At 64.1% G+C, this 25,687-nt stretch overlaps 4 protein-coding genes and 1 long non-coding RNA gene across 9 annotated transcripts; 2 read left to right on the forward strand and 3 right to left on the reverse strand.

The window, feature by feature from the left end:
* Window positions 1–755: 755 nt before the first annotated feature.
* CNN2 (calponin 2) lies at window positions 756–4,900 on the reverse strand. Its single transcript, XM_032712036.1, has 7 exons — window positions 4,769–4,900; window positions 2,541–2,662; window positions 2,192–2,258; window positions 1,973–2,110; window positions 1,702–1,818; window positions 1,261–1,407; window positions 756–1,183 (listed from the first exon to the last, which is right to left on the reverse strand). Exons 1-7 carry the CDS (start codon window positions 4,829–4,831, stop codon window positions 917–919), a joined length of 921 nt encoding a protein of 306 aa, XP_032567927.1. The 5' UTR covers window positions 4,832–4,900; the 3' UTR covers window positions 756–916.
* Window positions 4,901–6,224: 1,324 nt separating this feature from the next.
* Window positions 6,225–20,465, forward strand: ARHGAP45 (Rho GTPase activating protein 45). The gene is made up of 23 exons (XM_032712154.1): window positions 6,225–6,377; window positions 8,125–8,452; window positions 9,580–9,723; window positions 10,718–10,802; window positions 10,901–10,973; window positions 11,191–11,269; window positions 11,493–11,630; window positions 11,847–11,911; window positions 12,144–12,254; window positions 12,515–12,595; window positions 12,801–12,980; window positions 13,184–13,321; window positions 13,634–13,824; window positions 14,139–14,278; window positions 14,558–14,635; window positions 14,840–14,941; window positions 15,184–15,347; window positions 15,573–15,761; window positions 16,117–16,254; window positions 17,649–17,887; window positions 18,107–18,347; window positions 18,448–18,532; window positions 18,696–20,465. Exons 1-23 carry the CDS (start codon window positions 6,288–6,290, stop codon window positions 19,022–19,024), a joined length of 3,408 nt encoding a protein of 1,135 aa, XP_032568045.1. The 5' UTR covers window positions 6,225–6,287; the 3' UTR covers window positions 19,025–20,465.
* LOC116799221 lies at window positions 10,616–13,048 on the reverse strand. 2 transcript variants are annotated; one of them, XR_004361023.1, is made up of 4 exons: window positions 12,843–13,048; window positions 12,171–12,373; window positions 11,701–11,886; window positions 10,616–11,608 (listed from the first exon to the last, which is right to left on the reverse strand). It is a non-coding gene; the product is annotated as an uncharacterized LOC116799221 (long non-coding RNA). The 2 variants fall into 2 exon arrangements; XR_004361022.1 differs by having other exon boundaries at window positions 12,171–13,048.
* Window positions 20,466–20,859: 394 nt separating the features above from the next.
* On the reverse strand, window positions 20,860–23,065 carry POLR2E (RNA polymerase II subunit E). 3 transcript variants are annotated; one of them, XM_032712157.1, is made up of 8 exons: window positions 22,934–23,065; window positions 22,667–22,841; window positions 22,448–22,563; window positions 22,205–22,285; window positions 22,062–22,120; window positions 21,813–21,891; window positions 21,526–21,602; window positions 20,860–21,094 (listed from the first exon to the last, which is right to left on the reverse strand). In XM_032712157.1, exons 1-7 carry the CDS (start codon window positions 22,988–22,990, stop codon window positions 21,537–21,539), a joined length of 633 nt encoding a protein of 210 aa, XP_032568048.1. In that variant the 5' UTR covers window positions 22,991–23,065; the 3' UTR covers window positions 20,860–21,094; window positions 21,526–21,536. The 3 variants fall into 3 exon arrangements, with proteins under 3 accessions (XP_032568048.1, XP_032568047.1, XP_032568046.1); XM_032712156.1 differs by having other exon boundaries at window positions 20,860–21,097; XM_032712155.1 differs by having other exon boundaries at window positions 20,860–21,142.
* A 390-nt stretch (window positions 23,066–23,455) lies between these two features.
* GPX4 (glutathione peroxidase 4) lies at window positions 23,456–25,035 on the forward strand. Of its 2 annotated transcripts, XM_032712159.1 has the most exons (7): window positions 23,456–23,513; window positions 23,636–23,730; window positions 23,858–24,002; window positions 24,083–24,234; window positions 24,337–24,361; window positions 24,634–24,693; window positions 24,784–25,035. In XM_032712159.1, the coding sequence occupies exons 1-7, from the start codon at window positions 23,511–23,513 to the stop codon at window positions 24,814–24,816; spliced, it is 513 nt and encodes a 170-aa protein (XP_032568050.1). In that variant the 5' UTR covers window positions 23,456–23,510; the 3' UTR covers window positions 24,817–25,035. The 2 variants fall into 2 exon arrangements, with proteins under 2 accessions (XP_032568050.1, XP_032568049.1); XM_032712158.1 differs by having other exon boundaries at window positions 23,459–23,513; window positions 23,636–24,002.
* Window positions 25,036–25,687: the final 652 nt, after the last annotated feature.

Here is a 25,687-nt window from a genome sequence, read left to right on the forward strand (position 1 = left end):
CGCCCCACCATCCCGGCACTCCGGGGGTCTCACCCAGGTCTGCAGCAGCTCCCACTCCCCAGGCAGGTGGGGACGGGGACCCGCCTGAGCCCTGACAAGGCGCCTGCACCAGAGACCAGCTCCTGCTTATGTTGAAAGGGTTTGTTTTTAAAAATAAAACGTTTCAGTCTGAGAGCATCTCCATTAAAAACCGCACGGGAGGGGAAAGTCAAGGGGCACCGGCTGCACTCGGGCATTGCCGTGGTGCCGGATGCGGCTGTCGGAGCCAGCCTTGGCTCCAGCCTGGCAACTGGATTGCTGCGGAGGTGCAGCAGTGCCGGGTGTGCCAGCTCCCAGCCCTGCCCTGCAGCCAACACCATCATCTCAGAATCTTGGTCCCAACGACTTCTGCAAAAAAGGCATTTCCAGCATCTAGAGATTACATGAGAGTGCAAACGTGTGCACACATTCACTGACTCACAATCCCAAGGCCCCACAGTGCCCTGGGCTCCCCCCACACCACGTCCCACCGACCCCAGGCCCTCTCCTCCATGGGGCTGAGCCAGGTCCTGCCAGCACAGCAACGAGCAGCAGCACTGGGTGCAGCACAGGCAGCTGCCCCCCACTCCTTGCTGAGGGATCCGGGGGTGTTGCAGGGGCACATGGTGGGTGCTGGGTGTGTGAGAGGTGACACTGTCCACTCCCCGGTGCTGGAGCATCTGCTGCCTTCCCACTGCCCTGGGGCCTTGGGGCTCCCATGGGAACTGGCCAAGCTCCTCTCTAGAAACAGGGTCTTTATTTCCTTGCTCAGAAAAATAGATTAATTTCCAAAGTTAAAAAAGAGTTTAAAAAGAAGGAATGACGGAAGTGAAGGCTGGAATGTGGCTGGCAGTGTGGCTGTACACGAGATGGTCAGACGGGGCTGGTGCTGTCCCGCTCAGTAGCTCTCCTCCTCCTCACGGTAGTAGTGGTACCCAGGGGGGTCCCCGCCCAGGTCACCGGCAGCGTTGGCCACCTCGCCCTGGCTGCCCTGTGGGCAGTACTTGGGGTCATAGATCTGGCGGCCGAGGCCAAAGACCTGCCCGCTCTGGTTGGCGCCCTGGTTGGAGCCCATCTGCAGTGACATGGAGGAGTTGTCGCACTTCTCTGTCCCCATCTTGGCATCGTAGATGTGTCTCCTGGTGCCGGGAGCTGTCATGCCCACCTGGAAGGGAGAACAGGATGGAGCAGGGCTCAGCTGTGGTCCCCCCCACACCCTCCCAGCCCAGCACAGGCGCTCACCTGGCTGGCACACTTGTTGGTGCCCATCTGCAGGCTGATGGTGGAGTGGTCCATGGGCGGCAGGATCTGGTTCTTGGGGTCGTAGAGGTGCCTCCGGGTGCCGTAGGCTGTCATGCCGGACTGGCTGGCGCACTTGTTCGTGCCCATCTGACAAAGGGGTCTGGTGAGGAGCATGTGCTGCCCCACACGTGCCCCTTCTTCCCTCTCCCCATCGCCCCCAGCCCAGGGGGCACAGCCAGAATTCCCCAACCAACCCCAGGCTCACGGCCACTGAGTGCCAGACATGGAGCCACGATGGTCCCAGATCCAAAGAACACCTGAGGCATCTCAAGCCTCAGGTTCTTCCAGCTGTGCTTGGAGCCATGACAGTGCTGAGGATTTGACAGAACTGGCCACCCTTCTCCCAGTCCCCCACCCCTGGGACCCCACAGGGCAACCCACCTGCAGCCCAATCACACACTGCCCAGCCTTCATCTTGGCCTCGTCAAAATTCCTTTGCTGCTTCTCCGAGTACTTCACACCGATGTCCACTCCGCTCTGCAGCCCCTTCGTCTTGGCCTGCCAGGAGTGGTGGTGAGGAGGGACGGGGGTCCAAGTTCCCCCATCCTCTTCCTGTGCAGGGGGAGTCACAGGGTCCCAGGGGTACCACCCCAGGCTGGGGGTCCCCGCAGGACAGTGCCCCTTCCCAAGCAGCTCGTCCCCCTGTGCTCACCATTCCCGCCAGCGCCAGCAGTGACACCTGCACCTGGGTCAGGTTCCCGCTCTCAAAAAGGTCGTTGGCTTCGAAGAGGTCCACAGGGTTCATGCCGTAGCTGGCCATGGCCTTGATGAAGTTGGAGAGGTTCTCAAGCTGCAGGGAGGGGGAGAGGGGTGAGCCCTGGTGGGTGATGGCAGAGGGACAGCAGGTGGGTGGCAGCAGGGCTGCACTTACCTGGTGCCAGTTCTGAGCTGAGCGGTTGATCTTCCTCACCGAGTTGGGCTGCAGCTTGTTCATGAGCCTGGAGGGAAGTAGGGGGATGTGGGGCTGCAGCAGGCAGAGCCCTCAGGGGCTGCAGGGCATGGGCCCCTTTCAGGAGGATCCAGCCCAGGCCTCCCCCACGTGATGCAATTCCTTGCCCAGGTCCCTGTTGGTCCTCAGGGCTCTCCATGGACAGAGACCCTTTGGGGGTGACCCAGCAGGTCCCACCGGTGCAGATCCAGCCCACCCTTTCCACCCCAAAGGCTGGTGGGGGTCCCCTGGAGGGCTGGTGTTCCCCATCCCCACCCAATCCGGGACTCACTCGCAGAGGATCACCCCGTCCTTCAGCCCCTTCTGGAAATCAGGCCCGATCTGCTGCCCCGTGACACTCTCGATCCATGTCCGCAGCTCAACCTCCTTCTGCGGGTCATACTTCTGGGCAAGCTGGAGGGGGTGGGTGAGGGCAGCTCAGGTACAGCCCTGTGTGCACCCCAAACCCCTCATGGGAACAGTTCCCCCCTCCCCAGGATGGGAATGGGGACAGGAGACATCAGACACAGCAGCTTCTGAACCATTCCAAAAGGATGAGGAGGAACTGCCTGTGGGGGCCAGGGGGACGTGCCCCCTCCACGGATCTGTCCCTCCCTGTCCCCTGGAGCCTGCGGGAGCCCAGCTCCAATCCCCGGGGGTCTGGCCACGAGATGTTCTCCCTTCCGGCAAAGCCCAACAGCCGCCGCAGATTCCTCGGTCACCGCGGCTATGCCAGGAATGTGGACGCCTCCTCCCAAATGGAGACCAGCTGCCAGGGCCGGCAGCATCTCCACCATCGGCATCTTGCCTCGGCCCTGGCCCATGAGGCAAGAGAAAGGTATCCTGACCTGAGGCAGAAAGAGCCTGGAAGCCCCGAGTGCTGTCCTGCCCCAGCCCCGTCCCTCCGATGCTCAGCCAGCACCCAGAGGTGACCTCAGGGCACCCACTGACCTCTCACCCATCCAGTCCTCTCCTGCTCCCGTTATGTGCTGGGGCCGTGAGTCCCCTCCTCCTGGACAAAGGGAGTCACTGGAATGGGCACAGTCCAGCCCCGCTGCGTGGTGGGGAGATGCTCTGGCCTCAAAGGGGAACTTGACTGATGCAGGACCTTGGGTCACACACCACGTGTGTCCCAGCCAGGGGATTCCACAGTCCCACCAGATGATTTTCTGGGGCACGGGCAGCTGCAGACAGTTTCTCTTCCCTCCCCATGGCCACTGTGAGGGTTTCCCAGGGCACAGGAGCAGGTAGAGGGGACCAGCCCCCGAGATCCCACCGCAGCCCACTTTGCAAGGGATTGCACAGACTGGGAGCATGGCGCTGGTTTAACTGCTTCCCAGTTGGTGATGTCACCTCCAGCAGACACACTGGGGCAGTCAGACTGGCTCATGTCTTGCTGAATCAACCCAAAGCACCAAGAGCACATGGTGGGGAGGCTCCAGCGCGTGTCATCTGTTCAGTGCCAGGGCAGCCCAGCCCCAGGCAGGTCGGGGCCCGTCCGCTCCTTATGAAACGTAAATCCCCTGCAAGGATGGGTAAGGAGCCACAGCCACCACATCCCTGCAGCCACGACCACGGCAGCCACACGCCCACCACCACTTGGTCCTTCTTCTGCCTGCCCTGGCCCCATCCAGGCAGCTCCTGTGTCCCCGGGCAGCACAGGCCACCAGCCCTGGGGTGACCACAGCTCAATCTCTGCTCGCCCGGGGTTGGGCACAGCCCAGCACCTCGGCCACTGCTGGTGCCACCTACAGCCTGGGGCAGCTGTGTCCCCCTGGCCCAGCAGGACCCCTGTGAGCTGTTGAGGAGGCAGGAGGGTGCTGGCAGCTGCCTGCACCCCGCAGCACACAGCTCGGGGTGCAAACAGACCGCCCAGAGGCTCCCGTTCCCCTTTTTCCTTCCGGCCCCGGGCAGAGTCACCGGGGTCACCAGCCCCATTCCCAGCGAAGGCCGCGGAGCATCCCCGGGGATGCACAACTGCAGGGAAGCAGAAAGTGAAGCTCCGTGGAGCTGGCCCGGAGCCGCGGGGCTTGCCGGGAGTGGTGGGGCAATAGCGGCCACTGCACGGGAGAGGCAGCCGGTGCCCGGGACCCCTCCCAGCCCCGGTCCCCGCAAGACACTTCCCCGGGACCCTGCCAGCAGGCCCAGGGCACCCCGAGACCGGGAGCCCAGCTCTGGCATTCCCACCCCTCAGAGACCCCGGTACATCGGGACCCTCAGTTCCGCATTCTCTCGGGAGCCCCCGGCTCTCCATCCTCCCGGGAACCCCCGACTTCTTCACTCTCCGTCCCCGGTGGCACCGGGCCCCCTCCGGCTCTGCATTCCAGGGGCGCACCAGGACCCTCTGGTTCTCCAGAACCCCGGGATGAAACCGGGACTCCCAGCGGTACCTGGATGCCCGGCTCTCCCAGACCTCCAGGAGCACCGGCAGCCGCAGCGCCCGCAGGCCCCGGTAATCCCCAGACCCCGACTTGCTCCCGTCCGGTGGTCCCGGTCCCCCCGGTTCCCGCCGCGGCTCACCCGGTTCTTGACCTCGGCGGAGAGGCCGTAGGACGGGCCCTTGTTGAACTGGGAGCTGCTCATGGCGGGGCGCGGAGCCGGTACCGGAGCGGGGCACGGGCAGTGGAGCCGGTACCGGAGCGGGGCCGGGCGGGGCGGGGGCGGGGCCGGGGCCGGCCCCCCCGCGCTGATTGGACGGGGCCGAAATGCCCAAATAAGGGCAGGAGCGGCCGGATCGTGGTGTGGCTCCGAACCCCAACACTGGGACCCGGGGGGACCCCGGGAGAACCGGGGGGCGCCGGGAGGCACCGGAAGCCCGGGGAAGCCCGAGACCGGGGCTGGAGCCGTCCCGGGCAGACGGGCACAGCCACGCACCCTCCCACGGGCACACCCACGCACCCACGGGCACACCCACGCACCCACGGGCACACGCGTGTGCATCGCCTTACACGCTCGCGTGCACGGGTGTGCGCACCCCGACCCCCGGGCACGCGTTGTGCACACGCACACACACACACACACGCACCCCCGACCCACGGGCGCTCCCCTGCACACGCACGCTCGGTCACTCACGCACACACTCACGCGCGTACCTGTCTGCCCGCACCCACGGTCACGCGCACACGCGGGGCACACGAACGCGTTCCTCCGCCCCCGCACCCCCCGCGCCTCCACCCACCCACACGCTCCCCTCGCCCCGACCCCCACCCGTGCCCGTGTCCCCCCCGGGGTCGGCAGATGGCCCACGCGAGACGGACCGGCCCGGCCCGCGGGGGGTTCCCGGGAAAAAGCGGAGTGTCTTCCCCGTCCCGCGGGGCCGGCAGCTGGACAGGGCAGCCCACGGGCAGCGGTCGGGGGTCCCCACGCAGCACTCGGAGGGGGCCCGTCCCATCCTGTCCCTCTCCAGGGGTTTATTGGCCGCCTCTCCTGTTTTCCCGTTGTGGGGTCCCATTCCCCCGCGGGTGGGGGAGTCACGGGGGCGAGGGGCAGGGCAGTGACTCCGGGGGGGCCGGTCCCGGCACTGCCACCGAGCCCACGGAGGGGCAGAGCCAGGAGCATCCCACGGGTGGGAGCCCAGAGCCCCCCATCCCATTCACCCCCACACCCGGGGCCTCCAGCGGGATGGACAGATGGACACCCCCAAACAGGGTAAACCTCCCAGAGGGTGGGGGTCCCACAGGGGCCAGCACCGGTCCCGCAGAGTGGGGCTCAGGCCCCCACCCCTCTCTAAGCCCTGGGCTGCAGCACTGAAACCCCCCAAAGCCCCCAACGAGCCCACCCCCCCAGGAGTGCTGGGGTCCACCTGCCCCTCCATGACCCCGCAGGGCAGCCAGGGTGCCCCTGCCCCCGACCTCGCGCCTGGGTGCGCGTTCGCCTTTTCCTGTTTCAGGTCGGGCTGCGAAGCCGATGAGGAAACGAGGCGGCGTCACACGCGCCCTCCTGACACTGCGCCCCGCGAATGTGGCCGGCGCCGTGAGCAGCCGGCACGGCCGCCGGGCCAAACGAGGGGCTGAGGGCAGCGGCTCGGCCCCCGGGAACCATGTTCTCCCGGAAGAAACGGGAGCTGATTAAAACCCCCTCCATCTCCAAGAAGAGCCGGGCGGGAAGCCCCGTCCCGCAGACCCTGCCGGTGAGTGTCCCCCGGTGTCTCTGGCAGGGCGGGGGCCACGGGTCCCTGGGGGTTGTGGGGGCAACAGCACCCACAGAGCTGCTGGGAAGAGCTACAGGGTGGCAATGGGGACCTGGATACGTCCAGGAGGTCTGCGAGGAGGAGAAAGAAGACGAGGAAGGACCCAGCTCACTGGGCTGGGGGGACATTTTGCCCCAGATGAAGGGGACAGAGCAGCCGCCGAGGGCGGCGGGAGGGTAGAAAGGCACAGGGAGGAAATGCGGGGCTGTGTCCGAGGGTTTGGGGAGGACAGAGAGATTCCCAAACCTCCCTGGGGACACTGGGCTCAGGCAGCTCAGCTCTGCCATGTATTTATTTATTGGCGTGCGGACCCCCCCGGTGCCGGAGGAGCCGGGAGGAAGCGCCTCACCTCCGTGGGGCCGGACGGCGGCCGGGGCTCCCCATCGCACCCGCACCGCCCGCCCCGCGCCTGCGCCCCAGCCCGGGTGCGTGGGGCGAGACGGGGCTGGCACGATGCGGCCGTCGGGGCTCCGGAGCCCACCCGCGGCTCCTTAGCGGGGGACACCCGCCCCCGTCCCCGTCCCGACCCCCCCGGAGAGGGGCCTATGGGTGGCGGCCGGCGGGATGCTCGGCCGGGCCGCGGGCAGGAACAGCTACAGCCCCTGGGCGGCGGCGGGCAGAGCCCACCCGCCCCAGCGCTCCCTGGACTCGCTGCCCTGCGCGCCCGCCGTGCGACTGACGGTACGGCCGGGGCACCCCGGGGCGCCGGGGGGAGGGCCGGGGGGTACCGGGGCCGCTGCACCCCGAGGGGAACGGGGACAGGGCTGAGCTGGCCCCGGGCGTTTTGGGGTGGGGCCCTTTGGGTGCCCTTGCAGCCCCCTGGTGGTCTGGCCCCCCCGTGGGGCTGAGCTCCCCTCTGCCCTCGCCCACGGAAGCCTCGTGCTCTCGGCGCTCCGAGTCTGCCAGAGACGCTTCCGGCAGCGCCCGGCCGGGGATGCTGAGACCCCGCACACTCGTGTCACACCTGGGTGCCTGGGGGTCCCTGATGGGAGCTGCTGAGTGGGCTGGGGGCTGCAGGGTCCCCTCCCCATGCTCACAGACCCTCGCTGGGTGTGTGATCCCCAAGCCATGCACGGTCCTGGACAGTGCTGGTACCAACCCCTCCCTCGGGGCAATATTGCCCCTGGAAACTGGGGGCTTCCTCCATCTGTAAAATACTTGCCAAACCCTCAACAGTAGCCTGGGAGGTGTCCCCGTCCCTGCCCCCTCCCCCAGCATGGGATCAGCTGAAAAAGAGGAAGGGACGTGTGGGCTGGATCCTGCTGCTGTTTGGCTGTGCTGGGGCCCCCAGTCCACTGGGATGGGCAGTCCCAGCACGGTGGGTGCTGGGGTGGACAAGCAGTGTCCCCCACACGGTCACTGTGTGCCCCCATGACGAACACAGAGCCAGAGGGACTGCTGGGGGATGGCCAGGCAAGTGCCCAGACCCTGCCCAGGCCTGGCCCAGACCCTCCCTGCTCTGTCTTTGCCCTGTGGGGTCCCAAGACTGTCTCCAAGGTCCCCAAAGGGGATGTCTAACTGGGGAAACTGAGGCATGGTGCAGCTGCAGGGTCTGGCACCAGCCCCTCAAGACACCATCCCATCCCCCCAGCTGGTGGTGTGCCGAGTCCTGGGGTGCTGCCTTCTCCCTGGCCAAGCACAGTCCCACCACGCTGGCTGTGCCCTCACACTCATCCCCGCTCCCCAGGACCTCTCCCGCAAGGATTGCCTGGAGGCACCAGGCTCCAGCCTGGGGGACCTGCCCGCGGCCAGCGCCAAGCTCAGCACCAGCCCCAGCACCGTGGGCACCCTGAAGCGCCCCACCAGCCTCAGCCGCCATGCCAGTGCCGCCAGCTTCCCCCTGCCCGCGGCCCCCCGCGCCATGGCCAAGGGACACAAGACCCCCACGTCCTACAGCCCCATGGAGGGCGGGGAGGGTCCCTTCATCGACCCCGAGGACATCTCCCAGCTGCTGGCGGACGTCGCCCGCTTCGCCGACGCCCTGGAGAAGCTGCGGGACGTGGTGCTGCGCGATGGTGAGTTGGGCACAGCCGCGGCTCCCGCCGGCCTGGGGTGCCCACCCAGTGCCAAACACCCCTGTCACAGCGCTGCAGGGCACCCCAGGGACGGACCCCCCCGTGGGTGGGGGTTCTCTGCTTGGGCCAGAGGCCACCAGGACCCTCAGGGGGCAGAGGTGGTGGGTGGGTGGTGGGTGAGTGGCTGCCGGAGCTCAGGGCCAGGATAACACGGCTTCCTACCGCGAGCTATTTTCATCCGCCCGTTTTCCTGTTTACAGTGCAGCGGTGCCAGCCGCCTGCCAGGGCCCCCTGAGCCCTGCAGGGTGCTGGGCATGGCCCCTCGGGCCCCCAACCCACCAGGGCGGCCGTCAGGATGGGGCTGGGTGGTCTGTGGGCCCACGAGCACCGATCCCTGCCCAAGGGGGCACAGGAGATGCATCGATCCCATGGTCTAGGGGGCACATGACACCCTGTTCTCAGCCCTGATTTTGCAGAAACCCCTTCCAGACCCCGAGCTGGGGGCTGGGTTGGGCAGAGGGCTTTGCCTGGCTGGGCAGTGAGTGCCAATCCCCCATCCCAGCACCTCCCTGCACAAGGCTCCTCACCTCCTAACCGGGCTGGCAGCGCCCAGCCCTGTCCCATGCTGACCAGGCCAGACCCCCAGGCTGCAGCTGGAGCCCACTGAGGGAGGGGACAGTCCTGGGGAAGGACCTGCAGGATGCAGTGAGCCGGGCTGGCATGATGGCAGAGAGACCTACCACATCCCTCCCATCTGGGAGCGTCCATCCGGGAGGAGGGAGGGAAGGAAACGAGGAGGAAATTCCCAAACTGCTTTCAAGGGAAAAAGTTACTACTGCGGAAAAAACGCCTCAAAGGTTGGGCTTCCCCCCTGGCACCACCGGGCTGGCAGGAGACACTTGGCCGCGGCTGTGGGGAGGTGCTGGACAGGCCATGCCTGGCCCAGGAAGCCCCAAGGCCAAGGGGATGGGCTGCATGGTCTGGGAGATGGCAGGACCTGCCTGGCATGGGGCTGGGAGGTAAATGGGACAGGGACGTGGGACAGGAACACAGAACAGGGATGCAGGGCAGGGATGCAGGGCAGGGACACAGAACAGGGACACAGGGCTCAGCCCCCTCTCTTACAGACCCCAAGGAGCCCCAGCGGCCACTGGCCCACGAGTGCTTGGGCGAAACCCTGCGGATCCTGCGCCAGGTCATCAACAAGTACCCACTGCTCAACACCCTGGAGACCCTGACAGCTGCTGGGACCCTCATCTCCAAAGTCAAGGGTGAGACGGGGGCTGGGAGCTCTGTCCCACTCCCCTCTTGCCCCATGTCAGGGTGCAGGGCTGGGGAGCCCATGGGGGGTTTGCCAGGAGCAGAGCTGGCAGAGAAGGCAAAAGCATCAGCTGCTTCTTGCTGTGGTCCAGCTTTAAGGACAATATAGTGTCAGAAATGACAGATCCTGCCTGGGGGTTTCCAGGCATGGCCACAGGAAAAACACTGAAATAATTAGATCCTGCTCCTGGCAGCCCCTCGTGTTTACAGAGCGGGGTCTGGGAGGCCAGGTCCTGGCTGGGCACCACCTCCCTCTGCTGTCATCCACGGGGAGGGGGTGACTACACCGACCACAGCACCACCTCCTGCGTCAGCCGCTGCTTCCTGGACACCCAACAGCAACCACAGGGGACAGGAAGGCTCACGGGTGGCGAGAGGGCTGCTGGGGGCTGGCCCCACGTGGGGACGGGAGGGAGTGCACTGGGGGCAGACCCCAGCCCCTCACTGCAACGGGGGGCTCAGTTCCCCCCGAGGAGCAGACCTGGATTCTGCCCAGGAGCCCTCCCTGGCTGCTGCTTACCCGTGCCGTGGGTGTCTGCTGAGCACTGTCTGCACCAGTTCCCTCTGCCACTAGCAGTTCCTCTTTTGGCCAAGAGCCCTCCCGGAGGAGTCCATCCTGCTCAGAGCAGGGTCTAGAGGAGCCACAAGGCAGGGAAGGCAGTGGAACAGGTCCAGCAGTGCTTTTCCAGCAGCCCTGAGTAACGGGAATAAACAGAAACATGAGCCAAGGGATGCTGGCAGGGAAGTCAGTCCTGGGAGAAAGCGGGGGGACGCTGTGCTGTGCTGGAGGAATCCATCACCCATAGGGATGATCCTCCCCACTGCTCCCTCAACTCGCCCCAGCCCCACAGCTCCCCTGATACCACCGTGAGCCAGCAGATCCTTCTCCTGCTGGGAGAGGGACAGGTACACAGTGACAGGGCTCCCGCATTTCCTCTTCTCCAGGGTTCCACTATGAATCCAACAATGAGGCGGACAAGCGGGAGTTCGAGAAGGCCGTGGAGACCATTGCTGTGTCCTTCAGCAGCACGTAAGGGATTTTGGGCAGCTGCCTCCACAGCCGGTCCGTGGGTACTGCTGGGTGACAGCCCATGCCACTGTCCCTGTGCTGTGCTCCTCTCCCCACAGGGTGTCCGAGTTCCTCATGGGGGAGGTGGACAGCAGCACCCTCCTCTCCATCCCACCCAGCGACCAGAACCAGGTGAGCCGTGGGGCTCTGGCTGCTCCCCTCAGCTCTGATGGGAGCCCAGGGCAGGGTGTTTCTCCAGAGACATTCCCGTGAGCTCCCAGGCACAGCCTGGGCACAGCCTGGGCACGGCCAACTTCCAGCAACAGCTGAAAGGCTCCGGCAGCTCCAGGTTCCAGCCTCCCTCCGTCTGCTTGGCTGACCAGCCCCTTTTCTTTCCAAATCCTCAAAGAGTATGGAGAGCCTCTACGGGGGGATCCCTGGGCCTGGAGGAGACGGTGTGCCTGTGGGCGTGGAGAGCTACAACGCGGGTGAGCAGGACGAGGGTGGGTGCAGGGTTTGGGGTGGGGGTGCCTGGCTGAGCAGGAACCGGTGCCTTCCCTGTCATCGCTGTGATCCTGAGCCACACTTGGCTCCTCGGCTGGGAAAAGGCAGCAGAGCTGTGGCACCGGGGTCGGCAGGACTGGCACAGCACGGAGCCGGCTCGGAGGTGGGGAGGTTTGCACTGGAAGCTCACGGGGTGTCCCACTGCAGCCCGTCCCGCGGCCGAGGAAGTGGATGTGATGCTGCAGCGCTGCGAGGGGGGGGTGGATGCTGCACTCCAGTACGCCAAAACCATCTCCAAGTACATGAAGGACCTGATCTCATACCTGGAGAAGAGGACCACGCTGGGTGAGCAGGGGGATGGTGGGTGGGTCCCTCCGGAGCAGGGCTGAGCCCTGGGACAGGTCGAGGTCCCTACAAGAGTCTGTGGGGAGACCAACCCTGCCAGGGAAGTGGGAACTTCACTCTTCAAGTTCCTGATTTATCTTTCAAAAGAAGATTGGGTTCCACCAGGGAAATCCCAGTGTCTTGTGTGCCTTTTCACTTCCAAACTTTTTCTTCCAGAGATGGAGTTTGCTAAAGGGCTCCAGAAAATGGCAAACAGCTGCAAGCAAACCATGAGCCAGGAGGTAAGTCCCCATGTCCCTAAAGCCCCCAGAGCTGGGTTGGACTGAGAGTCAGCAGCCCTGGAGAGCCCATCCCACATGCCCCAGCTCTCCAGAGCTCTGCCTGGAAAAATTCAGGATGAGGCTTTTACCAGCAGCCACCAGCTCCATCACACCTCTGGCTCTTCCTCCCCAAAGGACGTGACTCCTTGGGCAGGTGCTGGGGTTCAGGGCGGTGTGTTTTCCCATTTCCCAGACCAACATGCCTTTCCTGTCCATCTACCTGCTGGCCCTGGAGCAGGACATGGAGCATGGGACATCAGTTCTGCAGGCAGCCAACACCCTGCAGCACCAAACCTTCCTCCAGGTGAGGGGTCAAAGGGTCCTCCCAGGGCTGGTGGTCCTGGCATTGCAGAGGTGGCTCTTCCTTAGCTCAGTCCAGAGGGAACCTGCATCTGGCACTTCCCAGGCTGCAGATTTTCCTCCCTGGCACAAACCAGTGCCTGTGACCTGGCCGTGCTGGCAGCAATAGTGACCAGCACAGGGCACTTCTCCTTGCAAAGCCTTGGCAAGGGCAGAGCAGAGCACTCAGCTCAGGGCATCACGGGGCTGTTCCTCCCAATCCAGCCGCTGATGGTGAGACGCCTCGAGCACGAGAAGCGGAGGAAGGAGATCAAGGAGCAGTGGCACCGGGCACAGAGGAAACTGGTGAGTGACTGGGTTTGCATCCCAGTCGCAGCCTGGAGCACCCCGTGACACGTGCCCCTCTAAGGATGCTGGACCCCTGCCCCTCTCTGGCAGTGTCGGGTGCTTGGGTGCCTCTGCTGTGCTGGGGGACCCCGGGGAGCCCACGGGAGCTGGTGACTCCCTGGCTGGGTTCTGTCCTCACCCGGGTCATGGCTCACCCTGGCAGCAAGAGGCCGAGGGGAACCTGCGCAAGGCCAAGCAGACATACATGCAGCGCAGCGAGGAGCACGACAAGGCCAAGTACGTGGCGGTGAAAGCGGAGGAGGAGCAGCAGAACACGACCAGCAGCATCACCACCAAAACCCTGGACAAGAAGAGGCGGCTGGAAGAGGAAGCCAAGAACAAGGTAAGAAGGTGACAGCTCTGGAGGCACCTCCTTGCTCCTGCTGTCCCTGCGCAGGAGCCGCCCTGAGCCAGGTGGAGTGACCTGAGCTCCCCTGGATCCTTGAGCATGGCATGGGAGTGCCTGGAGGAACAGGGTCCGAGGGGCTATTCTCCGTGTTCTCCTCACCTCTGAGCTGTCCTCGTCTCTCCCTCTCCTGACTCCAGGCAGAGGAGGCCATGGCCACGTATCGCACCTGCGTGGCCGATGCCAACACGCAGAAGCAGGAGCTGGAGGACACCAAGGTGAACTCCCTGCGGCAGATCCATGAGGTGATCAAACAGAGCGACCAGGTCATCAAGTCGGTGAGTGGGGCTGGACTGGGGCGTCCCCAGGGCAGAGGTGAATGTGCTCTGCTCCAGAGGGTTCCCAGTGGCCTCCCAGCAGAGCCATCAGGGGCCCGGGTGGGTGCAGAGCTCCACTCTCCCTCGTGCTCAGAAAAAGCAAGGCTCAAGGCTGCAGAACAAGTGCTGCTCCGTGCTCCTGACTGCCCACCTGACCTGGAGCCCCTGGTTCCTCTCCTCCTGATTGCCCACCTAACCCAGAGCATCTTTTCCGTCTCCTCCTGTACCTCAGCTCACAAGGCTCACGCCAGTCTCTCTCCACGTTGCTTTTAGGCCACCATCTCCTTCTACCAGACCATGCACATGCAGACGGCGCCGCTGCCCGTGAACTTCCAGACGCTGTGTGAGAGCAGCAAACTGTACGACCCGGGCCAGCAGTACGCGTCCCACGTGCGGCAGCTGCAGCGCGGGGACGAGCCCGACGTGCAGTACGACTTCAAGCCCTACGTGTCCCACAACGCCTGGTGAGGGGGGACAGGGGAGCCGCCCCCGGGCAATGCTCCAGCTCGGCCGCGTCCCCCACGTCATCTCCCGCTCCTGTGGCTGCCCACGCGCTCCTGCAGGAGCCAGGGTGCTTTCAGCATTCCTGAAGGCAGCTCCTGCTGGGAATGCTGGAGTTGGACCAGCTCGGAATTCCCCTCACGTCCTTCGGTGGATGAGACGGGCTGTCGAGTATTTAAGAGAGAACTCTGCATCCCAAGACTGGTGGAGAGCAGCCGTGGATAAGGTTTCCAAGTGTCCTTCCTTCCTTCCCACCACGTTCCCTTTTCCCCTCCAGGTCCCCGTTTTCTCGGACACGGAAGGGCAGCTTCGGTGCCAGCGAGTTCTCCACGAGTGCCGAGGGGGCCGGGGCCGGCTCTGAAGGAGGGGCAGGAGCCAAGGAGCCTCCGAGCGGGGCCGAGGCGGCCGAGCGGAGGGGTGAGCCTGGAGCAGCGGGACGGGCCGGGAGCCTCCCGGGCGGAATTCCCTGAAGGACACTAAACCAGATCTGTGGCGCTTCACTCCCTAACAGACCATCATCCATCTTCCCATCCCCTTTTCCTTGCTGGGTGTCACTGGAGGCACCAAACCCCATCAGCCCCTTCACCAGCAGCTTCCCCCAGACATCCCAGTTTCTCCCAGCATCCACACTGTTCTCCCACTGTTCCCTCCCAAACACAGACAGCAATCCCAATGGACCGTGTGTTCTCTCTGCAGGTGGGAGGGGACACCAGGTCCATAAATCCTGGCCAACCACTGTTGCTGATGCTGAAAGCAGCCTGGATTCCAATGCAGGTAGATACAGGAACAGCTCAGGAGCCCCTCCCAGAACAGCCAGTCTAAACCCAGAGCATCCCAGTTAGGCTGGACCAACCCTTGTTTACCTGTTGGTGAATGGCTGCGCTGATCCCAGTCTCTGATGGGATGGGGTGGGATGAGTTTTCAGAGGAGAAGCAGCTTTGCCAGTGATTCACCAGTTTGTGGGTTTTCCCTGGACAGGTGAATTCAGCCACAAGCTCCAGCGGCTCTCGTCCAACGGCACCGTGTCCTCCAGTGAGGAGCTGGAGGAGAAGGATGAGACCACCACCCCCTTTGAGCAGGGTAGGTGACAGTGTGGGAGGTGACAGTGCTGCTGCTGCACCACCCTTCCAGCAGGACTCCCTGAGGGCCACTTTTCCCTAATCCAGTAGTTCCAGAGGCAAACCCAGCAGTTGCTGGGGATTCCTGGTGATGTTCCTGGTAGCACTGCCTTTCCCAAGGGATGAGCCCTCCTTGGACCAGTGACAGTGACCACCCTGCTCAAGCTGTGCCTGACCTCACATTTCCTTTTTCTCTGCCCACAGGCATCAATGGGATCAGCCCAGAGCTGGCAGCTCCCACGGGGCCCTTCCGGAATGTTGGCTTGTCCAAGGCTGCCCAGACCCATCGGCTGAGGAAGCTCCGTGCCCCTTCCAAGTGTCGGGAGTGCAACAGCTACGTGTACTTCCAGGGAGCCGAGTGTGAGGAGGTGAGCTGGGAGAAGTGGGAAGAGAGCTGGGGGTGGAACCCACCTGAGCCCAGCTCTGACCATGTTCAGGAGGCCATTCCTCCTCTGGGGAGGGTTCCAGGTGCTTTCCATTGGTCCTGCAGTGCCTCCAAAGCATTTTTCCTGGCTCCCAGCATGCTCTGAGCGATGCCTGGTGTTTCTCTGTAGCTGCCCTCCCACCTCCACGTCTTCCCCTCTCTCTCCTAGTGCTACCTGGCCTGCCACAAGAAGTGCCTGGAGACCTTGGCCATCCAGTGTGGGCACAAGAAGCTCCAAGGGAAGCTGCAGCTCTTTGGGCAGGACTTCACAGAGGCATCTCGGGGCAGCCCGGACGGGATCCCCTTCATCGTCAAGAAGTGCATTTTGGAGATCGAGAAGCGGGCTCTGAAAACCAAGGTGAGTCACACTCTCCTCTCTCCTCCTCCTCCTCAGCTGGCTCAGCCCTTGGAGGGATCCCCTGGAAAACCAACAGGCTCAGTTTCAGATTTCTGCAGGGCAGGGACCCAGGGAGTTCATCAGTGATGAACTTGGCCCAAATACCCCAAACTCTGCCCATGGAAACTCAACTTTCCTGCCTCCTGCTCTCCTGTGAAGCAGGAATGGCTGAGATGGAAAAGAGATATCCCAGAATGACTTCCTAGAGGGATTTCCCACCCCAAAAGGAGAGGGTGGGAGCACACAGCTCACTGTCCCATGCAAACATGAAGAGGAACATCTCCCCTCGCCTCAGCTCCACTTTTCTCTTTCCCAGGGCATCTATCGAGTTAACGGCGTCAAGACCCGCGTGGAGAAGCTCTGCCAGGCCTTTGAAAATGGGAAGGAGCTGGTGGAGCTGTCCCAGGCCTCCCCCCACGACATCAGCAACGTCCTGAAGCTCTACCTGAGACAGGTAAGGTGCTGGTGGTACCTCCTGTGGTGGGAGGGAGGGGAGGTGGCAGAGGACCCAGCCTGGCAGCAGGAATTCCGCACAAGGTGGGCTCCATAACCAGGGGGTGGGTGCAGAGGGGCCCCTCCCAGCAGGATCAGGTTGGCTGTGGAGTTGGGGCCACAGTGACCCCCCCAGCTCAGCCCACTCTGAGTCACAGTCGGGAACAGCGACTGCAGCACGAACCCTCTGCCCTGCAGCTGGGGAACTGGGCACCCCAAAAGGGGAAGGGACCCAGCAAAGGTCACCCTGCACAGGCTGAGTCACATCCCCCTGGGGTGGGCTCTGCCCCTGGGGCTGCCCTGGGCCGGGCTCAGGGGGTCTCTGCCCCTCGGGTCCCCCATGGCAGTCCTGCCCCAGGCACCCCCCCAGTGCACCCAAACTGTCGGTGCAAACAGCATCACCCACATCCTCCCACAGCCACCACAAGGCAGGAGGAGCGGAAGCTGCTTCTCCCTCTCAGGCAGCCGGGGATTAACTCTTTTTGTGCTGCCTTTCTCTGTGTTACATCACGGGGGGAGCCACGTCCCTGGGCTCCTGCACACCAGGAGCAAAGGTTCTGATTTGCCTCTGTGGTTTCTCCAAAGAAAAGTGGAGTGGAACAAGAGGGGGAACTCAGTCCTGAGCTCCGATCTGCTGCCTCGCTGCAGACAAATGGGTTAAAGTCCCTCTGTAAAGGGCTGGCTGGAGGGAACCACCTCTGCTGTGAGGCAGCCTGTCCCCAAAACATCCGTTTAAACCACCCTGAAAACATCACCAGCCATGTGGAACACCCAGCAGTCAACAGCAGCTCCGGCTGCTTCACACGAACTTCAAAGCAGAGTTTCCCCCACCACAGCCCCGCCTTCCCCCCAGGCTGTGCCCTTTGCATCCTGTGCCCTTCACATCCTGCCTTTCCCACCCAAAACAACCCATCCCTGTCCTCTTCCCAGCCACATTCTGTCCCCTGGGGAACCTGCTGCTGGGCTCACCCCACCCAGAGCTTCTCCAGGCAAAAAAAGGGAATCACTGCACCTCGACCCAGCAAGGAGCAGCCACAGGTGGATCAAAGGCTGCTTTTGGCTTGAACTTCACAAGTGCTCCTTGGCCAGGACTAATGAGGCTGGATTGACACGCTCCAGGAGATGGATAAATAAACATCACCTGGGGGTAGAGGGTTTGCAGCACTGGGAGTCACAGACTCGTGGAATCCTGGAATGGAAGGGATGATAAAGCTCCTCTTGTTCCACCTCCTGCCCATGGGGGCACTTCCAGGGATGTTTCCTCACTGAAAGGCCCCAGGAGCCCCCAGCTCAGGACAGGTCTGGGTCTGGCAGAGGTGGGAGCTCCTGGGACCATCTCCCCTCTTGTCTCTGCAGCTGCCAGAGCCCCTGATGCCCTTCAGGCTGTACAACCAGCTGATGGGGCTGGCCAAGGAGAGCCTGCAGGGCGGGGAGGCCAAGGGCCGGGGCGGGAAGGGCGGCCCCGAGCTGGCGGACAGAGGAGCCGACACCGACCGGGTGGTGCTGAGCCTGGTGCTGAAGCTGAGGGAGCTGCTGAAGGAGCTTCCCTACGAGAACATGGCCACGCTCCAGTACCTCCTGCAGCACCTGAGGAGGTGAGAGGGGCAGGGACAGAGCCCCTGTGGGTGCTGGGAACCTTCCCTTTCTTCCCTGGGGCGGGGAGGTGAGTGCAGTTTCCTAGAGAAGCAACTGCAGCTGCTTCTCTCCCTCTCGTGAGGCTCATGTGCTCCAGCCCAGCGCTTCCCCCAGCCCTGCCCAGCCACCCTTCTCCCTCCTTGCTATCACAAGTTCCTCCTCCTCCTCCTCCTCCCCAGGATCATGGAAGTGGAACAGGACAACAAGATGACCTCAGGCAACCTGGGCATCGTCTTTGGGCCAACACTGATGCGTCCCAGGCCCACGGACGCCACGATTTCCTTGTCCTCACTGGTGGATTATCCCCACCAAGCTCGTATCATCGAGGCCCTCATCATCTTCTACCCCACCATCTTCGAGCACAAGGAGGTGGCAGCGCTGGCCGAGCCCGGCAGGCGCGGCTCAGGCGCCACAGAGGAGGTAGGAATCTCCAGGGGGGACATTCCATGATGTTCTCTGGAGCCAAGTGAATGAGAACTCCTCTCCTCCGTGCCCTCACCACCATCCCTCTCCTTCCCAGCCCACGGCTGCCCCCAGCACTGTCCCCTACCTGGACCTGCCTTCGGAGAAGGGGAATTTGGCTTTCAGCGCCGACTCGCTCGCAGGTCAGTGAAGGGCACAGGGGGCTCCTGGTGGGTGCGGGTCCCTCGGGAGGCACCGGGGACACACAGACCCTTCCCTGCCCTGGGGACCCTGGGTTGGCTGCACAAAGCTCCTGCCGGTGCCGGTGCCAGGCGGGAGCGTGGACGGGGCTCCTCCGTCCCGCAGAGTCCGGCGACCGCTCCGTGGACTCCGACTCGGAGCTGGAGGAAGCTGTGGAGCCACGGACCCACCTGAGCAAGCAGGGCAGCGAGACCAGCACGGACGAGGCTCAGTTCTGCGACGAGGGGAGCGAGGGGCCGCGGAGCCGCAGCTGCAGCGTGGGCCAGTCGGACACCGAGGGCTCCGGGCCCCGCTGCTGCAGCCCCGGGGACGAGCAGAGCGACGCGGAGGAGCCCCCCGAGAGCCGCGTCCCTGCTGCCCCCAGGGACACCACGAGCCAGCCCAGCACCCCTGTGGGTGCCAGGGCCCGTGAGCTGCAGCCCCGGCTCATCTGAGCCACCGGACAGAACCACTGTGGGCACTGGGATGGGCAAAGGGGCAAATCCCAGAGACTGCCCAGACACAGAAACCTGGGAGGTGGAGGGGTGGGAGGGATGCTCAGAGCTGCAGGGGCCGGGGGGGTTTGGTGTGTCAGCTGCAGGCGAGTCCTGGCTGGTTCCTGGCTGGAGCTTTCACACAAAACCCCTGAGCCCCCTGGCAGGGGAATGGGGGCACAGCCTGCCAGGACCTGGCTCAGCCCGGTAGCCGTGAAGCACCAGCTCCAGGAGACAGGGGCAGACCCTCCTTGTGTGCTTGTTGAGGACTGGGAAGGAACCCAGGGCTGTGCTGTGCTGTCTGCCAGGTCTGGGATGTCCCTCGCTGGCACTGTGTGCCTGGCACCACCTGGAGCCCAGGATGGATTTCCTGCCCCAAAGCCACCAGGGCTCCCCTGGTACCAGCTGATGGCGTCTGTGTTGCTGCTTGGATCGATGGGCATTTGGATCAATGGGCATTTCTCTCCTTGGCAGGAGCCACGCCAAGAGCAGCTGCAGGCTGTGGTCGGGCTCGGGGCAGGTTGGCCTGGCTGCAGGGTCCTGAGCACTGCTGAGCTCTCAGGGGGTTGGTTTTACAGTCATTTGGTCTCCAAAGAGCTGCAAGTCCAGGACCAACCCTCTGCTCTTGGAGCTGGGCATGGAGCAGGTTCCCATGGAGAGGTGCTTCTTCCTCCTCCTCGGGGCCACCACATCCCAAATCCATCCCCAGCCCTGGCCAGTATAATCTTGAGCTTCCTTTTCCGTAAAGAGATGAATCAACCCTTCAACATGACTCCACTACCTCTGCTGGCAAAGGGACTAAAGCCAAAGTGGGTATTTTTTTAAAGCTACGAGACTTTTCTGCACTGAGGCACAGAGAGACAAGTAGATTTTTAGCTGGGAATGAGCTGAGAGCCATCTCCTCCCGTTGCCCTGCCTGTGGGACACAGGGGTGGTGCTGGGGTGTCTCAGGCACCTCAGTACTGCAGGTGATGGACGGGAGGTCTGAGCCCCCCGGGGCTGATGGAGACACATCTCAGCAAAGGTACAGAACCCCAGGTGAACTCACAGGGAACTGGTTTGGGACTGAGCCAGGGAAGAGCTGGAGACCCCCCCAGGAGCTGTTGCTGCCCCACAGCTCTTCCACAGGACAGCTGGGATTTTCCAGCAGGCCATTCCCAGGACACAGGGGGGTCTGGGAGTGCTGCTGTCACGGCGGTACCGTGTGTGTGTGTGAGGGTGGGTGAGGATGATGAGGGTGGGTGCGAGTGAGGGAAGGGCGAAGGCTGCGCTTGAGCTTCCCCGGGCCACAGCTCCCTCCTGGCTGTGTCCCCTCGGTGTCTGTCCTGCTGCTGCTCAGCGCTGTCACGTCCCTGCTGTGGTCACATGGACATGCTTCCAAAAAACGAATAAAATCCGTGTGTTCCAACCCGTGTTTGTCCTGGAGATCAGAGTCTTCCAGACTCCCCTGGCTGTGGGAGGCCAAGCACTGCAAACACAAGTGTTCTGGCAGGAAAACTCATGTTTAAAACCCCTCAGAGACCTGGGATGGATTAAAACAAGTAGGACTGGGGGTGATGAGCGACTCTCCATCGTGGGATCCAAACACCAAGGTCCCAAACCAGGGCCAGAGGGCAGGAGATCAGGGAAGGAATAAGTTAAGTCTGAACTGCAGCATCCAAAGGGCCCAGGGCAGCAGGTGAGAGCTCTGCAGGGCTCAGCCACGATGCAGAGTCCCAGCAGGAAGAAACTCCAAACATAATGAAAAATACGGGTCTCAAGGCCTTGCCCCAGGGAGATGCTGAGCAACACCAGAGCAGTGAGGGTACAAACCTTTATTACAAACCAGAGCCCATAAAACAGGGAAGAAAAGGCCTTTCCCTCTCACTTCAGGACTCCACGGCCGAGTCCTGGATGGCACTGAGGGGTTACAGCAAAGTCCAAGCTGGAAAACGGGGAGGAGGCCCAGTGACAGGACTGCAGAGAGGCAGCCTGGGAAGAGGATTTCCTTGGCCATCTCTGGAAGGGCAGGAAGCTCCGAGTGCCTGTAAACTGCTGGTGGGAGGGGAGACTGGGAGGTGTCACACAACTCCTCACACCCTGAAGAGAGAGAACTGGGGATGTGAATGACCTGCCCCCCTCAGCCAAGCCCACCCACTGCAGAGCACACAGAGGGCACAGACCCTGAGATGAGCTCAGGGGCTCAGAGCACGGTGCTAACAATGCCACAGCTGTGGGTTTGGTCCCTGTATGGCCCATTCACCTAAGAGCTGGACTCTACAACCCCTGTGAGTCCCTTCCAGCTCACAACCTTGTGATTCTGTGAGCAGGCGGCAGGGGAGCCTTGCTCTGCTCTGCCCTAACAGCTCCCTCCACAAGCCACTCAAAGCTCTGACACATTTCCTTGGAAGCAGCTGGAATACCCCATCCAGTCCCCAGCACTGCCCAGAGCCCCCCCAGCCCTGGGGTTCCCTGGGCCTTACCCACGCTGGGGTCACTGCACCAGCCTGTAGGTGATGTATCGTCCTGCTGTCTCGCTGGGCCTGATGATCTTCACCACCTGCAGGGACCCCAGAGCTCAGGACAGGGACACTTCCCCCTGCTCCCAGAGCTCAGGACAGGGACACTTCCCCCTGCTCCCAGAGCTCAGGACAGGGACACCCCTCCCTGCTCCCACCCCTCCCTGCTCCCAGAGCTCTGAAACACCACCGAGGACCATCCTCTCCCTCCCCTGGCACAGGGAGCTGCTGCCCCAGCCTGTTCCTCTCACCTGGCCGCGCTTTATCCCAAAGTACCGGGCCACAGGGTCCCCGGCCTGGATCCTGGGCAGCTGGTTCTCCCTCAGTTTGCTGTGCTGGAAGTCAAGGAGGAGCTCTGGATACACTCATGGAACAGAAAAGAACCGTGGCAGGAATGGGGGGTTCAGCCCAAAGTTTCATCACACCTGAGCAGGAGGGAGGGACACGCACAGGGAACCAGAGGGCCATCAAAGGGCCATTAAAGGGCCATCAAAGGATACTATCGGGCCAGTAGCTCTGTCACCTCCTCCTTGGTCATGACAACGTGCTCTGGGACCAGCTGCAAACAGGGGAGAGGCCGAAATGAGCCAGGGACAGGGACCAGCCCCTCACAGGGCTGGAGACAACCCCCCACCCCGCTCACCTCGTGCTCAGTGATGTTGATCAGAAGCTCCTGCTGCAGGAACTGCTCCAGGATGTATTTGGGAGCCATGTCCACCAGGGACTGGAAGGGAAAGGCCAGTCAGAGGCAGCTGGGACAGCCCTGGCAATGCCCAGAGCCACACCCGGGGTCAGCCTGTGCCCACACGGACACAGCCAGGCTGGGAATGAGCCTCCAGCGCCCACCAGGACGCCCCGAGTGGGACACGGCCCCGTCCCCACGCACCTGCTTGGCCGAGGGGGTCATTCCCTGCTGCACCACGATCAGGGCCCGGGTGATGTTCTCCTCCTGCATGCGCTGGCAGTACATCTTGATCGTCTTGATCCCCACCTTGGGCTCCTCTGCGGAAGGAGCCACACCCGGGGTCACCGAGAGCCGCCCGCGCCCCAAACCCCCTCCCCGCGAGGGGCTCGGCCAGCGCCCCGCCCGGGCCGCGCCGCCCACCGGGGAAGAAGACGAACATCTGGTCGGTGGGGTCGTCGTTGTGAGCCACCAGCACGGTCAGGTCGGTGCGGCGGGGGCGGCCCTCGCTGGGCTTGTCCCCGAACTGCGCCTTGAACTCCTCCAGCGTCTGGTCCAGCTCGTCCTGGGTCACCAGGTACCCGCGGTCGTGGCAGAGCTGCGGGAGCAGCGCCGGGCTCAGGGCTCTGCCGCCGCCCCCGCGCCGGTCCCGTCCCGTCCCGCCCCCTCGGCTCCCGCCGCCCCCCGGACCTGCATGATGGTCTTGCGGATCTTCCACAGCCGGTACGTCTCCTCCTCGTCGTCCATGCTGCCCGCTCAGGCCCCGCGGGCTGCCCGCGCTGCCGCCTGTCCCGCGCGCACACAGGCGGCGCCTGGGCGGTCGCGGGGGCCTCGGCCGCGGCGCCTCCTGGGAGATGTGGTCCGCCACGGGCCGCCCCCGCCGCGGAGACCGGGGGTACCGGGGAGAACAGAGGTCTCTCTGCCGCGGCTGGGGCGGGCCCCTGGATCTCTACGGCCCGGCCCGGGAGGGAGGGAACCGCCGGCCGCGGGGCGGGGCGGGGCGCGGCCCGCAGCACCTGACACACCCCCGCCCCGCGTGGTCTCGCCTGATAAACACCCCCGCGGCCATCCCGCCCGCCCCGCGCTGCTATTGGTTCAGTTGTCTATCCATCACCCGGCCGGGCCGGCTCTGCGCGCGCTGATTGGCCGCGGCGGCGCGGGGGGGCGGTGCCTGTGCGCGATGCGCTGGGGCCGGGCCGTGCGGGCCGCGCTGCGGGGCGGGAGCGCGGCGGCGGCGGCGACGCTGCTGCGGGGCCCGGTGCGGAGCATGGTGAGTGCGCGGGGCCGGCGGGGGCTGCTCCCGGGGCTCCCCCCGGGGCTCCCCCGGGACCGGCGGGGCGGGGGCGCGGACGGGGCTCGCCGTGGGCTCCCCGCTGACCCCCCGCCCCGCAGTGCGCCCAGGCGGAGGACTGGCGCTCGGCCAGGGCCATCTACGACTTCCACGCCCTCGACATCGATGGCAACGACGTGTCCCTGGAGAAGTACCGGTAGGAGGGCAGGGCCGGGGGCGCGGGGCCGGGGCGCTGAGCAGCAGCGGTTCTTGCGTAACCCGGGAGCCGCTGCCGCGCCCCGGCGGGCGAGGGGCCTCTCCCCGCTCACCCGCCCCGTCCGCAGAGGCTGCGTCTGCATCATCACCAACGTCGCCTCCAAATGAGGGAAGACCGCGGTAAACTACACTCAGCTTGTTGACCTGCACGCCCGATACGCTGAGAGGGGTTTACGCATCCTGGGCTTTCCCTGCAACCAGTTCGGGAAGCAGGTGCGGCGGGAGGGGCCGAGCGCTCCCCGGGAGCCTCAGGACGGCCCGGGGGCCCTCACGGTCCCGGTGTCGCCTCTCAGGAGCCCGGGGACAACGCTCAGATCAAGGCATTCGCTGAGAACTACGGGGTGAAGTTCGACATGTACAGCAAGATCGATGTGAACGGGGACGATGCCCACCCGCTCTGGAAGTGGATGAAGGAGCAGCCCAAAGGGAGGGGCACCCTGGGCAAGTGAGTGTGGCAGGGAGGGCTCGGCTCGGGGCCTGGCTGGGGCTGAGGAACCTTAGAAAGGGATTTTATGGCCAAAACTCACTCCGTGTTTTTCTCTCCTAGTGCAATAAAATGGAACTTCACCAAGGTAGGACACAGCTGCCTCCTCTGGGCCATGCTGGGCTCTGGGGAGCTGGGGGGGGCCCCAAGGCAGGGAGGGGAGGGGGGAGCCTCACACCCGGGCTCTGCTCTGTGCCGTTACCCTGGATTTCGGGGCAGGAGCATTCCCAGGGGGCTCCTGTGCCCGGAGCCCCCTGGGAGCCCCTACCCCGCCCCAGGGTGCAGTAATCAGCAGACACACTCCCTGGGAGCCCAGCTGACCCCTGGACTCGCCCATGGGGTGTTGCTTCACTCCCCCAGTTCCTCATTAACCGGGAGGGCCAAGTGGTGAAGAGGTACAGCCCGATGGAGGATCCCTACGTAAGTGCCAGGGAGCAGCAGCGGTGCCGGGTGGGAGGGGGGGACGGACGGGGATGTTCTCGGGGCACAAACGCTCCCTGTTCCCCGCAGGTGATCGAGAAGGACCTCCCTGCCTACCTGTAGCTCTGCTCCGCTGTCCCCCCGCCCGCCCCAGCCCCGCTGCCCCCGGAGCCTCCTCCAGCCCCATGACGGGCTGCCCCCAAGCCAGGTCCTGGTGGGGCAGCCCTGACCCCGGCGTGCACCGCTGGACAGAGGCCCCGGGGCCGCGGCCGCCCCGGGCAGGAGCAGCTGGAGCCCCCCCCAGTAACTGGAGTCCCCTCGCAATAAAGACCTTAGGATTGAGCCCGTGGTGTTTGGGGGAGGGACAGAGCAGGGATGGGGCCGGGGCTGCTGCTCTGCTCCCGGTGAGAACCCGGAGCTTTGCTGGGAGCCAAGACCTTACGCAACTCCTGAGCTCCTGAGCAGGGATAATCCCCGGGGTGAGGAGGAAGTGCACACAAATCCTGTGTGAGCCACGATCCTGAGGGGCTCCTTGGGAAAAGGCAGAGCAGGGGAAGGTGAAGGTGTGTGTCCCCTCTGGGATCCCTCCTGTCCCCAAGAGCTCTCCCAGCTGGGCAGGGCAGCAGAGGGGACGGGTCCAGCAGTGGCACAAGCCCCATCCAGGAGCAATTTCTACAAAACAGAACCCAGTTGTGTTGGAACACGGTGAATTAACCTCCCACAGCCAGGGACAGGTCTGACCACAGCACGCGGGACCATCCTCCTCCTCCTCCTGCATGGGGCAGTGTCTTGGCTCTACCAGGGCCATGCAGGGACACTGAGTGCCTCTTCCCCAGGGCCTGGGGGTGCTGGATCTCCCCTTCACATCTGCAGTCCTCACAGGGAGCCCCAGTGGGGATGGGGGGGAGCGGGAAGAGCCCCGGGGTCTTCACTGGGGTCCCCCAAATCTGCTCCCCCCTGTGCCTGCAGTCTGGCACCTCAGGGATGCTGGAGG

Source organism: Chiroxiphia lanceolata, chromosome 27 (assembly GCF_009829145.1).
Source record: "Chiroxiphia lanceolata isolate bChiLan1 chromosome 27, bChiLan1.pri, whole genome shotgun sequence".
NCBI lineage: Eukaryota > Metazoa > Chordata > Aves > Passeriformes > Pipridae > Chiroxiphia > Chiroxiphia lanceolata.

Excerpts from the sequence above, each read along its gene's own strand:
- CNN2 (XM_032712036.1), bottom strand. The coding sequence starts at position 4,831 with ATGAGCAGCTCCCAGTTCAACAAGGGCCCGTCCTACGGCCTCTCCGCC. Across the intron at positions 2,259-2,540 it reads GACGGGGTGATCCTCTGCGA|GCTCATGAACAAGCTGCAGC; the intron begins GTGAGTCCCGGA and ends ACTTCCCTCCAG. Across the intron at positions 1,184-1,260 it reads CCAACAAGTGTGCCAGCCAG|GTGGGCATGACAGCTCCCGG; the intron begins GTGAGCGCCTGT and ends TCTCCCTTCCAG.
- ARHGAP45 (XM_032712154.1), top strand. The coding sequence starts at position 6,288 with ATGTTCTCCCGGAAGAAACGGGAGCTGATTAAAACCCCCTCCATCTCC. Across the intron at positions 15,762-16,116 it reads AGCGGGCTCTGAAAACCAAG|GGCATCTATCGAGTTAACGG; the intron begins GTGAGTCACACT and ends TCTCTTTCCCAG. Across the intron at positions 18,348-18,447 it reads GCTCAGGCGCCACAGAGGAG|CCCACGGCTGCCCCCAGCAC; the intron begins GTAGGAATCTCC and ends TCTCCTTCCCAG.
- POLR2E (XM_032712157.1), bottom strand. The coding sequence starts at position 22,990 with ATGGACGACGAGGAGGAGACGTACCGGCTGTGGAAGATCCGCAAGACC. Across the intron at positions 22,121-22,204 it reads TCAACATCACTGAGCACGAG|CTGGTCCCAGAGCACGTTGT; the intron begins GTGAGCGGGGTG and ends CCCTGTTTGCAG. Across the intron at positions 21,892-22,061 it reads ACAGAGCTACTGGCCCGATA|CAAACTGAGGGAGAACCAGC; the intron begins GTATCCTTTGAT and ends CTTCCAGCACAG.